Below are 15,935 nucleotides of genomic sequence, written 5' to 3'. Positions count from 1 at the left end.
GTCGGAGACAAACAAGAAAAATGCTGCGAAGAAGACGTTTCACCATCGCACGGGGTCAGGTGGCTACCTGCAAGCCCGGCCTAAGTGGTCCAAGGCTGAGAATGATCTGCTTGAAAAAGGGATCGAACCAGAGACAATGAGATGGCCAGACCGTTGCCGGACTTGGTTCTTCGGGTCTGGCAGAACCTTGGACCCTATAATAGGGTTTTTCCAGTGGACGGACGAGCAACTGGAATTACCAGTCAAGAACCTTCAACACTATATCGATGCAGCGCAGCGAGGGACGTTCCTTCCAAACAGGGAGAAGGACGAGCTCACAATGGCCCTTGGGAATCCTGAGCACCCTGGACGGACACGAGGCACGCCAGGCTCCATTCCGTGGAAGGTTGGTTTTTCGGACGCAGGAGGTTACAAAACCCACGAGAGGAGGAAGAAACTGGAGCAGGACCAACTGCAAGCGCTGCATGAAAGGGTAATGGGGCTAGAGGATCGAGAAGAGGAACGAGAAGCAGCAGATCGCAGCAAACGACCTACCGAAGCTTCCCCCGAAGCTACCCCGCCATCTCAGCCGAGAAGCAGCGTGGCTTCCACCGAGCTGCTTCAGCTGGAGCATGTCTTGACGGCTCCTGCCAGCTATCCCGTGGATGGTATCACGGAGTCTCAAAATTGCCACATGATGGCGCGATGGATGACTTTCAAGGTCAAGGTGGCTGTTGGCCAAGTTTATCCTAGTGGACCCGGCATAACTTATCACTGCCAGCCGATTCCAAAAGGATATGCTAAGGTGATGGTGGATGAAATAACGGAGGGATTTGAGGACCTCGTGCTTGACCACCCTACCGGTGAAGGGGAGACTAGGCTGGGTTCTGCTCTAAAGACTCCATGCCTGTGGAAGAAGGAGCTCATCAACCTTTTGAACTGGACGCCTCCGCCTCCTCCTCCTGCTCCGGCGAGTCAGGGCACTCCGCCTCCTCCACCGCCTCCTCCTCCGGTGAGTGACGATCAGGGCACGCGTGGCGGCACTCTGCCTCCTTCTCCGGCGCATGGCGGCACTCAGCCTCCTTCTCCGCCTGCGCCGACGCTCCCGAGCAGCCAGCAGCATCCTCCTTCTCCGCCTCGCCAGCAAGGGCGGAAGAGACCCGCCGCCGCCCCGGCTGCTCCGGCGCGTCGTACTCCTTCTCCTCCGCCTTGTAAGCAAGCACGAAAGAAGACAGACGCCACAGCCGCTCCGTCTGCTCCGGCGTCTAGCAGCACAACCAGAGGCGGGAGGCAATACAAATACGGTCCATCATCTCTCAAGCCTCTAGAGAAGTTACCGTATGAAAGGTCCGAGGAGGAAAAGGATACGATTGTGCGGACCCACGTGAAGGAGTTCTTTGAAGGGGTGAAAGCAAAGAGACATCCACCTCCGGAGGAGAAGGTAGATCCGGTGAAAGCAAAGCGCACTCTCAACGCCCTGAGGAAACCACCAAAGTCTCCGCCGAGAACCAACTATGAGCGCATTACTGAACAAACATATCTCCAAGCCCAGCGGTCGAGAACTACTGTCAGTGCTAAAAGGTCAAAAGAACGATCAAAGGGGAAAAACATTGCCCAGCTCGGCGAACAAGCACAGCAATCGTGCCCCCCGCTCAATGTGTCTAATGCTCCGGGGACGGTGGCCAGTTATGGCAATCTTGACGATTACGTCCCTGACGATGCACTTCCTGATTTCTTGGAGGTGGACGGACACAGATACGAGTACGGGAAGCCTCTCGTCAAAGATGAAAAATCTCTGACAATAATGATGCGAAGATTCCATAATTGGTACATGGAAACCTGCAGAGAGTCTGAGGGTAAGAATGCTTTGTATCTGCATATTAAAGAGGAGCACGATCTCGTTGCAAATGATCTGTTGACTGTTCCATTTGAGGAGTTCTTCGAGTTCTTCAATCAAAAGGCCCTCGATAAATTAATGGTCTTTTGCTACTGCCTGTAAGTACTATTTCTGTCATTAAGTCTCTATATATAGCTCGGCTCTTTCATTGCATGTATTTATAATTAATTATCCTCAATATATATATTATGCAAATTGAAGATCGTTGAGTGCAAAAAACAAGAAATTTATGATATTGGGTTCATTAACACAAATATCATAGATGTATTTCTGGTTGAAAAGAACGTCAAAGAGGCCGAGGACAACTTGCTACAATCGTTGATCAAAAATCAAAACAAAGATACCATACTCTTTCCTTACAACGGCCCGTGAGTGTTACTGTCGTGTGCATATTCGGTTTCCCTTATTACTCAAGCGAGCTTATAGTAATGTAATTGATGAGTTATGCATGCGTGCGCAGGTACCACTATATTCTTCTGGAGATTAAGCTTGAGCGTGGACTAGTAACCGTCTTAGACTCGAGACGGAAAGATCCCAAATCCTATGCGGACATCACTGAAATGCTTAGCAAGTAAGTTCAATCGATCATTATCGCACCATATCGGTAACTTTTTGTTCATTTCTTGATATCTCAAGTAATAATAATAATTTTCTTTGTCTTGCAGGGTTTGGAAACAGTTCACCGCAGAAGCTCCGGGACTGCCGAAGGAGCTGACATATAAATGGCCGAAAGTAAGTACTACTGGCTAGCTAGTTGCGCGCATCTCCCGTTGATTCTATAGCTATACTTTCATCAATGCCATTTATAATGCTTCATTATCAGTTTGATTGACCTCTATTTCTCGTAAAGTGCTTGTGGCAGGAGGAAGAGAATGATTTCTGTGGATACTACGTGTGCGAGTTCATCCACACCGCGACTTTGAAAAACAAGCGGGGCTACTCTCAAAGACAATATGAAGTGCGTAAGCAATAATATTTACAATTTCATTTTATTACACCATCATTTCTGTTGAGTTTCATTCATATATATGTATTAATTAACCCCCTTCTTCAAATTAGACGTGGCAGATGTGGAATGAACTCCTAGAACCAGATCGCATGAAAGCAATTCAAGAGGAATTGGCAGGATTCTTTCTTGACCACGTCATCAATAAAGCCGGAGAATACCATGTGGAAATTGATTTCAAATGCTAGGGGTTTGTAATTAAGAGATCTTATACATATTGTACATGTATGTAGCCAGTAGCGTCGGATACATGATATGAAAACTTGTTGTTCGACCAATCTCTCGGAGAAGGAAAGGTCGATCGATCACTTCTCTCGGTATGCATGACGAACTTCTGTACTGAATGGTTCTCTCGATCACTTATGTATATATAGTATGTAGCGTCGACCAAGAATGGACATAAGAGAGGACACTTCTCTCTATTAATTAGCTAGCTAACACAATATATGAAACACCTAAATTAACCCCCCAAAACCCCCAACCTCCCCTTCTTTCAAAAAAAACCCCAGCCAATGGAATGCTGACGCGTGGATGCCTTTTGGTCCCGGTTGGAGCCACCAACCAGGACCAAAGGCCACCTGACTGGGCTCGGCGCACAGGGCCACGTGGAGGCACATTGGTCCCGGTTCTGGTTTGAACTGGGACTAATGGGTGGAGGTATTAGTAACGGCCCATTAGTCCCGGTTCATGAACCGGGACTAAAGGCCTTTACGAACCGGGACTATTAGGTGTTTTTCTACTAGTGGATGTTTCATGCCCAGCCGAGCTTCATAAAAAGTAAAGTTATATTATTAGTTTTTAGCTGCAATTAATAAAGTAAGAGAATACACGCCTTCAAAATGTAAAAAAGAAATTGCTTGATGATCATTTGACCACCTCACTTAGAGGGTCTGCATGGACACATACGCACTGGTGCGCTATGATCATGGAAAAAAGAGTTTCATTGTCAAAAAACATTGTCCTTAACTTTGTGCAGGATACTTTTTTCTTAGAATACTCATCAATTGAATCAATTATTCGCCATCCATAGTATTGATGACAACTATGACAATTTCCTAGTAAAATAATAGGTAATTTTGATGACGACTGGTAGGGTGAATGAATTGCCACTAGCTGATATCTTATAAGAATAAATGTAAAGATTAATGGAAGCATCTTCCCACGGTTAAGACAAAATACTACATGGGAGTTATAGCACAATAAATACCTATCGAACATCAATAATAAACAAATCTTACATGTACTTACTAAGAAAATGAAGGGTAAAAACTAAGCTTTATGATTACTAAATAATTTGAGAGCACAAATAGTACATCATTCACAAAGTATCCCACATTTAATACTGTAAAAGACAATAGTAGTTGTAGTATGCCATATGGACATGATGTAATGGTCCAAACTCATATGTTCTATTCATGTGATGATTTTATCCTTGTACTATAAAATGCATAATATAATGTAAAATAGAGATAATAAGTCTACTTAACTAACAAATATCAAGGTTCGTCTACTTAACACACTTCTGTACAAGATCTTGTATCCCTAAATAAGTTGTACCATCAAAATATACCCATCTAAATGATTCTCTAGGCAGGTTTGCCCATGTACCAATGTCCACCTAATGAGCCACATGGGAATGGATAATTTAAATGGCAATAACCTCACTTCATAATTAAGTGGGTTAAGTGTAGGGTCGTTTAGTCTAGTCCGGAGACGGGGGCGGTGAATTGACCACAAGAAAATCAAAGGGACTTTTCCCCCAATTTTAAGTTTGTTTAGCAATTATACATTTTTCTACCGGTATCCTAGAAACACCCTACACATGCAAGTCTAATATAGTACATGCGCGGAAGACAACAAATTGCACAAGTTGAAACCTTGATCAATCATCTCCTCGCTTAGGTAAAGGTTAGAGGAATGCAAACACGGGATGGCTTGATGATGATTTTTCGCATGGTTCGGATAGTTTGGCACTATCCTACTACACATTGATGGAGGCTTCAAACCACTATGGTTTCTAGGATCACAGAAAATCCCAGCTGCGAGTTCCATGGAGGAACGCCACACGAAGGACTAACCCACTAAGGGTCCACGAAGGAGCAAACACCTATGCCATCATGGAATACAATCATGAAGGTCTAGCCTCGCTCAGGGTAGATTTTCACGAAGTAGGCGATCTCTAAGCCCATACAAACTTCTCAGTTCCTTCACACCTGAAAGGCTTCCAAACACACCTAGCCAATCTAGGAGGCGTACCCACTCCAAAACTAACAAGATCGAGGTTGTTTGGTGATGAATCTCTTACTCTTGTGCTTCAAAAGATAATTTCATCCACACTTAAAACTATCGCAATTAGTCGCCGGCCAATAGAGAAACCCTCTGCTCAGTAAGATCAAGCCCAAGAGGCTACCACCAGCCCATTGCAACAAGTAATCGACCGTTGGATTAAAGACTCGGATACATGCCCAAATAGTTGGAAAGAAGGCAATGTATGCATGTACCTAAGCGAGGAGATGATTGATTCATTCACCCGATCTCATCGTGTCCCTAGGACAAAGCCAGTAGCCGCCCCTCACAGAGGTCATACTCTTCATCGAACTCTGGTCGCCGTGATGATGTTGCTGGCTTGCTGCTGCACGTGCTTTTGTCAGATGCCTTCTATGGTCGTACCTCATGTACATCATATATTAATATTATAGTTTGGTTTAGATACCAATATTGTTTATTAATTTGCAGATATATGGTAAACAAGATTACATAATAGCTTGTCTTGTTATATGCAATCACATAAAAGAGTAGTCAAGGTCAAATTTATTCATTCTTCAATTTTTTAATCATGGGGGAAGTGTTGCTTAGTAATGCACATGGGGAGATTTGCAGATCTAGGATTGGCTATATTAAGAATAATCTTCTACAAAATTTCACCATTGAGAAGATTGTCTACTTGTTCGTCCAATGGACACATACGTAAAGTCAAACAAGCAGAATATATTCAAATGTAGAGGATATGTTATTATTACTTGTTCATAGACTGAGCTTATATTTAAGTACCGATATACATTTGTGTAAGATCTCTTGTATAGCTATTTTTTCGCCCCGTAAAGTTCAAATCCTGGTCCGCCCCTATCCGTATGATGGCACATGGGGAGATGGAGTTCCTTCTAGATCAAATCAACAATTTAACAACTTGCGCTGCATTGTACTTAATAGTGCCTTCTCTAACCATTTTTTTGCTGGTTTGACTTGTAGTTTGTACTAAATCTCAATGTGGGAATGTACAACTGACCTACCGATATTGCCTAGACTAGAATACGGTGAAAGGAAAATTTGGTAAACATGGACGATGAATCTGAAGGAAAAAAAACTTTTGAGCAGGGTGATCTTATCTTGTGCTTGTGGAGACGGCAACCGTAGAATGTAGAAATATGTTCTAGGTGTAAGACCCCTTTTTCAAAAAAAAATCAGCAACTAGTTCATACGGCAAGGACAAGCGAGGTGGTGCCTCTTGGCCCTGAGCTATGCATGAGCTAGAGGACGAAGGGGCCATTGATAATGTCTCTTCGCTTGGAAAAATGTTTGCAAGCCTAAATTTTTTGGTGGTCTAGGTTTCAAAAATCTTGTTGTTCATAATGATTTTCTACTTATGAAATTTGCTTTCAGGATTCTTCAACAACTTGACCTATGGTGGATGCAATGGTGCCGCTACCGGTACTCCACTGCAATTGCAAACACCACCCCTAACCCATCTTTCCTTTGGAAAACAGTCAATCAACAACTACCCTCCCTCCAAAATATCTCCTTTGTTTTTAACGATCAACGGTCAATCAACTTTTTTTTGGCTAGACTCATGGCTACTTAATACCCCACTACAAAAAGCTTTCCCCAACCTTTACTCTCACTCTGTTCATGATAAGGTTCTAGTGGCTACAATTCGAGAAAATGGCTTATTGGCTAACCTCTGTTGCTTTTATGGAGCTGTTGCTATTATGTTTCTTTTAAAGGACTTCCTTACTGCCACAACAAAGGATATCATTTCCCCCTCCACAGAATGCCTTGGTGTTGAGCATGTCCTTGAAGAAGAGTCAAGAAAAAATCTTGACATTGATGGGGACTTTGGAAGTCCAGATGGAGTCTGTGTTGGTGTCGATATATGTGAAGCTCTTCTGTACGTCCATTGCAAATGCATTGTTAACGACTCCTCTTGTCTAATGTGTGACGCACCTCATGAGGATGTTTCTCACATGGTGCTCCACTGCCAGCCTGCCTCGCAGATTTGGCTACACCTCGCCATCAACTCCTCCATTGACCGTAGGGAAACGATCTCGCCGCTGACTCGACCACAACATTTGGCCTTTGGTCGCCCTCACCTTTATTTGGAAGATTTGGGACTCCCATAGTTCACTCACCTTTACATATGGAAGGCTTCCGACTAAGATCTCCATCAAGAACATAGCATGTGGATTTTTCCATTCAAAAACTTGGATCAAAGGGATGCGGCTAGGTCCTGGCTGTTGTTCCTTACTTCCTGTCTTGTTGCTCTATTGTAATTTGTTGGTGCACTATTTTGAGGAGTAATATATTCTAGTGGGGAAACTCTCCCTCCTGTGACCGTTCAAAAAAAAGAAGCCATTGATCGGATTTGTTTTCTCTCTACTGATGAAAACTCTAGTGGAGCATGTGCCTGCAAGCGATAGTTGAGGGACGGTCCACATGTCATATTGGCATGGTTCAAGAACGTTGCATTCCGTTTATACCTAAAACACCCAGACAGAGTAATAGCCATTTGATATGTATCGGTTGAGGGCCAAGTGTCCGCTCCACTACATGTTCTCGGATCTATGTCATTAGGCCAGATTCCTCGCCCGATGTTGCACCTCCACTCATGTTGTTCTGTTCCAGCAGTGCACTGCAGTGGGATGTGACAGGTGCTATAGTCAAAAGGAATGTTCTTGCTTCTAGGAATGTCTCCAAGCCTGTGGCCCTGCCAGGTGGTTTGGCTATGAAGCAACGGTTCTCGTCCGCAATGCCGATCAAGTAGCAAGATCCATATCCTACCATGAAGGGGGCATTGAGAGCTGCGTCTCCCCCAGTCAAGGGTGCCTCCACATCATCATTACCTACCGTGAGAGGCACGTCCAAGTCGTCATTGCCGGTGCCATCCAAGTGTGTGGATGCTGAGCCTTGTTTCGACCAAGGAGGAGAACCATACAATGGTGAAGGAACCAATGACTGTCGCGCCATAGACATGCATCCTTCACCAGCAGGCAGGAGAAGGGGAGCGATGTCTCTAGCATGCGCTGGTAGACAGGATCGGTCTTCAACTGGCAATAATGGTGCTGGATGTTGCGTCAACGACCAAAGTGCATGCGCATCCAGGAGGGAACTTTGGATATCCGTGGATGCAGCACCGTGGCAGTTGTCGTCGTCCACGATGGTGTACCACGGACGCGGGTTGCGGTTTGTCTTTGTGGGTGAATCAGATGGATCCAGGGGATTGTGGCGACACTGGCGACCGTCACTACAAGAAATATGTCAACTTATGACCACCACTATTGGTCACTGAAAAGTCACAAATTTCCATTTATGACCTTTTTGTGACCAAAAACAGAAGGTCAAAAGCTGGCCGTCGTAAACTGACTATAGCGACCTTTCTTCTGGAATGGTCAAAGACGTTTACGACCAAAATATTCCTACTATGGCGTTTTGGTCACTAGCAACCTCCCCCAGGCCACGTAGGCATCCAGCGTGGCAAGCTAATGTGGAACAAGATTCAGCCCGGTCCAATTCGATTTTCTACATGGGCCGAGCCCAACAATTCGGCCTTTTTACTGTATATTTTCTCTATTAATTTTCTCTAGCTACATGGGCCTAGCCCAACAATTTGGCCTTTTTATTTTATGGGTCATGGACTTTTTGTACAATAGTTTTAGTTTTTTTTATAAAATGGGTCCACTAGTCAAACAGATCCCACTTGTCAGGTTCTGATAAGTGGGTCCTAGCTATTAGGCCCAGATTCTTCATATTTCAATTTGACAATAAGAAAATAACTAGTAGTTAAATTGGCAAGGAAAAACACACAAGATACTTCAAATAACAATAGCCAGATTCAATACAAGCTCTACAAATGACACGTCCTACAAGCTGTAGCATACACAAGCTTATTTACAAGCTCTACAAATGACAAGTCCTACAAGCTGTAGCATTTACAAGTTCTACAAGTTACACGTAATACAAGCTTAGCTGATACAAGCTCTACAACTATGGGAATCAGTTACAAGCTCTACAACTATGGGAATCAGTTACAAGCTCTACAAGTATTTTCTTCTTCTACATGTAGCTCCTTCAATAGTGATCAAATGCCGGCTCACTGGAGAGTCAGGACTGGGCCTTCCACGGACGCCCTGTTACATGAATCAGCTGATAAAAATTAGAAAAACTGGAGACAATATATTATGAACATTCCATTCAAAAAAGGAGTAACTCAGTTGAAGTGAACACAACAGCAGTTTTTCTCATTGAAGTGAACACAACAGCAGTTTTTCTCATTGAAGTGAACACAACAGCAACAATTTTTCTCATTGAAGTGAACACAACAGCAGCAGTTTTTCTCATACAGTATGTGTCTTAATATAACTCCTAAGAAATGTTCACAACCTGAATTAACTACACTTTTTCTCATTGAAGTGAACACAACAGCAGTTTAATCAACAACCCCATACTTTACTATAGAATGTTTTGTTGGGGAACGTAGCAGAAATTCAAAATTTTCCTACGAATCACCAAGATCTATCTATGGAGAAACTAGCAACGAGAGAGAAGAGAGTGCATCTACATACCCTTGTAGACCGCTAAGCGGAAGCGTTCAAGAGAACGGGGTTGAAGGAGTCGTACTCGTCGTGATCCAAATCACCGGAGATCCTAGTGCCGAACGGACGGCACCTCCGCGTTCAACACACGTACAGCCCGATGACGTCTCCCACGCCTTGATCCAGCAAGGAGAGAGGGAGAGGTTGAGGAAGACTCCATCCAGCAGCAGCACAACGGCGTGGTGGTGATGGAGGAGCGTGGTAGTCCAGCAGGGCTTCGCCAAGCACCGCGGGAGAGGAGGAGTAAGAGAGGTAGGGCTGCGCCAAGAGGGAGAGGTTCTCGTGTGTTGGGCAGCCCCCTAGGCCTCAAGTATTTATAGGGGAAGGGGAGGGGGCTGCGCCCCCTCTAGGGTTCCCTCCCCAAGGGTGGCGGCAGCCCCCAGATGCCATTTGGGTGGCGGCCAGAGGGGGAGAGAGGGGAGGCGCGCCTGGGGTGGGCCTTAGGGCCCATCTGCCCTAGGGTTTGCCCCCTCCCACTCTCCCTTGCGCCTTGGGCCCCTTGTGGGGGCCCACCAGCCCACCTAGGGCTGGTTCCCTCCCACACTTGGCCCATGCAGCCCTCCGGGGTTGGTGGCCCCACTTGGTGGACCCCCGGGACCCTCCCAGTGGTCCCGGTACGTTACCGATAAAACCCGAAACTTTTCCGGTGACCAAAACAGGACTTCCCATATATAAATCTTTACCTCCGGACCATTCCGGAACTCCTCGTGGCGTCCGGGATCTCATCCGGGACTCCGAACAACATTCGGTAACCACATACAAACTTCCTTTATAACCCTAGCGTCATCGAACCTTAAGTGTGTAGACCCTACGGGTTCGGGAACCATGCAGACATGACCGAGACGTTCTCCGGTCAATAACCAACAGCGGGATCTGGATACCCATGTTGGCTCCCACATGTTCCACGATGATCTCATCGGATGAACCACGATGTCAAGGACTCAATCGATCCCGTATTCAATTCCCTTTGTCTAGCGGTATTATACTTGCCCGAGATTCGATCGTCGGTATACCGATACCTTGTTCAATCTCGTTACCGGCAAGTCTCTTTACTCGTTTCCGTAACACATCATCCCGTGATCAACCCCTTGGTCACATTGTGCACATTATGATGATGTCCTACCGAGTGGGCCCAGAGATACCTCTCCGTTTACACGGAGTGATAAATCCCAGTCTCGATTCGTGCCAACCCAACAGACACTTTTGGAGATACCTGTAGTGCACCTTTATAGCCACCCAGTTATGTTGTGACGTTTGGTACACCCAAAGCATTCCTACGGTATCCGGGAGTTGCACAATCTCATGGTCTAAGGAAAAGATACTTGACATTAGAAAAGCTTTAGCATACAAACTACACGATCTCTGTGCTAGGCTTAGGATTGGGTCTTGTCCATCACATCATTCTCCTAATGATGTGATCCCGTTATCAATGACATCTAATGTCGATGGTCAGGAAACCGTAACCATCTATTGATTAACGAGCTAGTCAACTAGAGTCTTACTAGGGACATGGTGTTGTCTATGTACCCACACATGTATCTGAGTTTCCTATCAATACAATTATAGCATGGATAATAAACGATTATCATGAACAAGGAAATATAATAATAACTAATTTATTATTGCCTCTAGGGCATATTTCCAACATGTTTCTTCTGAATGCATAGCTTAAAGGCGGGGCGGGGCTGAGAATCATCATAACAGGATATGTATATATATGTGTGTAGAGAGAGAGAGAGATCACCTTAACAATAGATGGTGGGAATCCTCGCCGGATCGGAGCAGCTTGTCCCTGGCCCTCCCCACGGGATGGTACCAAACTGCACACACACCAAGCAAGAGAGCATGCATCAGATCATATGAGAAAATGAACAAAAAATAGAGAGGAGGAGGAGAGGGGTCACCTTGGCAACAGATGAACAAACTTTGGTCATTTGGCTCTGTCCTCGCCGGATTGAAGCATCTTGTCCTTTGGCCCTGTCCACACACCAAGCAAACTGCAGAAAAAACACGCAATGAAAAACTGAAGATCACAGTGTATGGAAAACTGAAGATCATAGTGATGATAACATACAAACAAAGGATCTTTGGCCCATCAAGTTTTAAGACAAAAAAAAGAGCAAAACCAACAATGCTACAAATCAGAGATTACAGGAACAACAACAGAAGGTTGTTTAACAAGTTTGAACGGCCACTATATATAGCACAATGTATGTAATGTAAAATTTCTACATATGGTGTTCTCTATATATTTCACAAGTTTGAACGGCCACTATATATAGAACATAAATTAGTACTAGTTCTCTATATATGGTGTTCATTTATTTCAGCATCATATATATGGACTTTGAATGTAAACAAGCAGCTAGATTTAATTTCATGCCAAAATTTCTAGATAAGGCACATATTAGGTGATGGTTTAAACTGTAGCACCAAACTGTAAAAACAAGCAAAGATTAGAGGATGGTTTCAAAAACTGCATATATATTCATCTACATTACTTCTTCAGTATAGTATAGTACATAGCATGGATGGGTTTGAGCTCAAATGTTTGCTTGCACGTTTACTACCCATATACTTAGGCACATGGAAAATCAACTACAAGCGGGAACACGATGAGTCAAAACAAGCTAGTAAGACACTAGCAGTAGAGCAACCATAATGTGAAGCAAACAGAGGAATCACAAGGTAATTCTACTAATTTCATTGAAAGAATAGTGGCAATTTTAGGCAGTGTGCTAGATGAGGTACAAACTGAATACTAGTACAGATTAAAGCAGGTTGAATGTTGAGCGGCACATATAATATGATGGTAAGAAAATGATGGTATCAAACAGATTGACAACAAGAATTTCTCAGCTTGGGCATGGAGAGCTCTGTATAATTGACAGATCCTCAAAGCAATTTTCATTACGTCAGGATTACATCAGTTACAGCTTACAACTTACAGGTTACAGTACTAACATGTCCTGGGCGTCAACACATCCACTCTCAACACAGAGAAACACTTGAGCATTGGGATTAGTTTGTTCATGTGGGTTGCGATTGGTGCGGCAGTGCCGGTTGAACCCCCGGGTTCAGACCATTTCAGTTTGTACGACATCAAACCAAACCACCCCAGTCCAGTTCGATTTTCTGTTCAACATAGACCAATCCAGTCCGTTCCTATTAAGCACCCATTTGAACCCATACGTACCAAACTAGCCCAAAGCAACAACAGAGCCAAATAAACCAAACTAACCCGCCTGATTCCCATGTTGAATGGACAGCAAGCAAGCACGCACTCTATTTTGATAGTACAAAGCTGTGCAAGCAAGCACACACTATAACATGGACAACAAGTTCAGAGATTCAGTGTATAAGTGGAAACCGGCCGGAAGCAATGATTCTCGAAGAACTCACCCACGAGGCCAGGATCGGCACTGGAAACAGGGACAACCAGTGCTGGAGGAGATGAGGGCGTCGGCTGTCACCTGTCAAGACTGGAGGCGGGAGCAGTGGCGTCCGTGCTCTAATGGCAAGGGATTGGAGACGGGAGCAGTGGTGCCCTAGTCTGAGTCGGAGAAGATGATGCCGACGTCCGTGATCCAAGCCTAGTGCTCCCGGCCGCCTCCCGCAGGAGGAGGCCACCCCGCCCGCCCGCCCGCCCGGAGGAGGTGAACTCCGGCGCATGCTCCCGCCCCTCACCATAGCCGGAGACCAGGAACACGGTGAACGCATATCTACAAAAAGGAGCATGAGACGAGGTGAGGTGAGGAGATGTTGCACGAAGAAGGAGGGGAGGGGCTTACCGGTGCTAGATCCGGCCACCTCTTGCCTCGCCGTCGTCGCATGTGGCAGATCCCGACGAAGTTAAAGTGGCGGCCGGAACCCTAGCCACGGGTGATGTTGCGGGCTTGCACTAGAGGGTGCGAGACACGGATCTGACGGGAGGGGGGAAGAGCTCCGTGAGGGGAGCCCGGGGTGTGCTGCGCGCCGGCGAGAGCCGCCTCAACTCGCCGGAATCGAGTGGAGCAGAGAAGTCGCGGGAGGGAGAGAGAGAGGGCTCGCGAGGAGAAGGGCTCGCGGTGAGGGAAGGGGATGGGAGATAGGAGGAGGGCATGGGGAAGGCCATGGATGGCGGGGAGCTCGGCCGGAGGGAGGTGGAGGCGGCGATCTAGAAAGGAGGAGGTGGCGGCTGCGATCTGGAAGGGAGGAGGAGTGGTGTGCGGGCGGGTCTGGAAGGGGAGAGGAGGAGAAGAGAGCGAGGGAAAGAAAGGAGGCGGGGGGTGGATGTAAAATTACAACAGGGCAGAGGTAGGGTTTCGGGGATGGTGTGGAAGGGCTGATGACTGCTGTTGGATCCACGATCATCCGACGGTATTCGATGCATGATCCGCGTGATGCGTCCACGGACCAATCAGAATACAGTACGACGTTATGACCATCTAAATTGGTCAAAAAATTCATTTTCTATTTTCGAGTGCGTAAATTGAGTTTTTTTTAAATGACCTACCATATATTTGTTGCAAAATGGGGCCAGATCATTTTTATAATATATTAGGCCATATTTAATGTTCAATTGACAAAATGATTGGTTGTCAAAAGTTTTCATTTTCTTTGGACGAAAAAACCATTTTAAATTTCCGAGTGCCCGAAAGGAGGTGTTTTTGTGAAGTAACTACCAAATAATTGTTGCAAAATTGGACCAAAACAATTTTCTAAAATACTAGGACATATTTAATGCACAATTGACAAAATGGTTGGGTGTAAAAAGTTTTGATCCACCTCTCGTGAAAAAGACAAATTTCCGCCAATTCAGTTGGAAGCGGGTCAAATTTGAACTGCAGCTGCCTCATAGTTCGCTATTTATTTTTTAAAAAAATCATTTCTAGGTACATAAGTATCTATTTAATTAGAGAAACACCAAAAGTTTTCCAAGATTCAACCACTAGCTAGGAACGGTCAAGCCCGCCGTTTTGACCGCATTTTGAAACGGGCATAAAAAATTCAAAAAAAATCAAAAAATTTGGAAACCTTCGCATTGTGTAATTATATGTGGCCAAGTTCTCAAGAAAATAACAAACTTGTAATATGGCAATTATTTTAAAAAAGTGTTCTCAGAAATGAGCTATCATCTCTAAAGATTCATGGCTTTCAAGCCAAATGATCAATCTTATGGCCACATTCGTGGCATAGTTTGTTCAAATGATCTCATATTGTGCACAAGGGTGCATATTGGAATGGCAAACAATGTTGCCTAAGGAAGTTTTCATTTTCTTTGGACGAAAAAACCATTTTTCATTTTCTGAGTGCCCGAAAGGAGGTTTTTTTGTGAAGGAACTACCAAATAATTGTTGCAAAATTGGACAATATTGATTTTCTAAAATACTAGGACATATTTAATGCACAATTGACAAAATGGTTGGGTGTAAAAAGTTTTGATCCACCTCTCGTGAAAAAGACAAATTTCCACCGATTCAGTTGGAAGCGGGTCAAATTTGAACTGCAGCTGCCTCATAGTTCGCTATTTATTTTTTACAAAAATCATTTCTAGGTACATAAGTATCTATTTAATCAGAGAAACACCAAAAGTTTTCCAAGATTCAACCACTAGCTAGGAACGGTCAAGCCCGCCGTTTTGACCGCATTTTGAAACGGGCATAAAAAATTCAAAAAAAACAAAAAATTGGGAAACCTTCGCATTGTGTCATTATATGTGGCCAAGTTCCCAAGAAAAATAACAAACTTGTAATACGGCAATTATTTTAAAAAAAGTGTTCTCAGAAATGAGCTACCGTCTCTAAAGATTCATGGCTTTCAAGCCAAATGATCAATCTTATGGCCACATTCGTGGCATAGTTTGTTCAAATGATCTCATATTGTGCACAAGGGTGCATATTGGAATGGCAAACAATGTTTCCTATGGAAGTTTTCATTTTCTTTGGACGAAAAAACCATTTTTCATTTTCCGAGTGCCCGAAAGGAGGTTTTTTGTGAAGGAACTACCAAATAATTGTTGCAAAATTGGACCAAATCAATTCTCTAAAATACCAGGACATATTTAATGCACAATTTAAAAAATGGTTGGGTGTAAAAAGTTTTGATCCACCTCTCGTGAAAAAGACAAATTTCCGCCGATTCAGTTGGAAGCGGGTCAAATTTGAACTGCAGCTGCCTCATAGTTCGCTATTTATTTTTTACAAAA

The 15,935-nt window shown here is 44.4% G+C and overlaps 1 protein-coding gene across 1 annotated transcript; it reads right to left on the bottom strand.

The window, feature by feature from the left end:
- Positions 1 to 11,478: 11,478 nt before the first annotated feature.
- Positions 11,479 to 13,438, bottom strand: LOC123114887 (uncharacterized). Its single transcript, XM_044536263.1, has 3 exons — positions 13,151 to 13,438; positions 11,653 to 11,745; positions 11,479 to 11,568 (listed from the first exon to the last, which is right to left on the bottom strand). The coding sequence occupies exons 1-3, from the start codon at positions 13,436 to 13,438 to the stop codon at positions 11,494 to 11,496; spliced, it is 456 nt and encodes a 151-aa protein (XP_044392198.1). The 3' UTR covers positions 11,479 to 11,493.
- Between the last annotated feature and the right edge of the window lie 2,497 nt (positions 13,439 to 15,935).

This window comes from Triticum aestivum, chromosome 5B (genome assembly GCF_018294505.1).
Source record: "Triticum aestivum cultivar Chinese Spring chromosome 5B, IWGSC CS RefSeq v2.1, whole genome shotgun sequence".
NCBI classification, from domain to species: domain Eukaryota; kingdom Viridiplantae; phylum Streptophyta; class Magnoliopsida; order Poales; family Poaceae; genus Triticum; species Triticum aestivum.
This window is presented reverse-complemented; position numbering and strand designations above follow the sequence as displayed.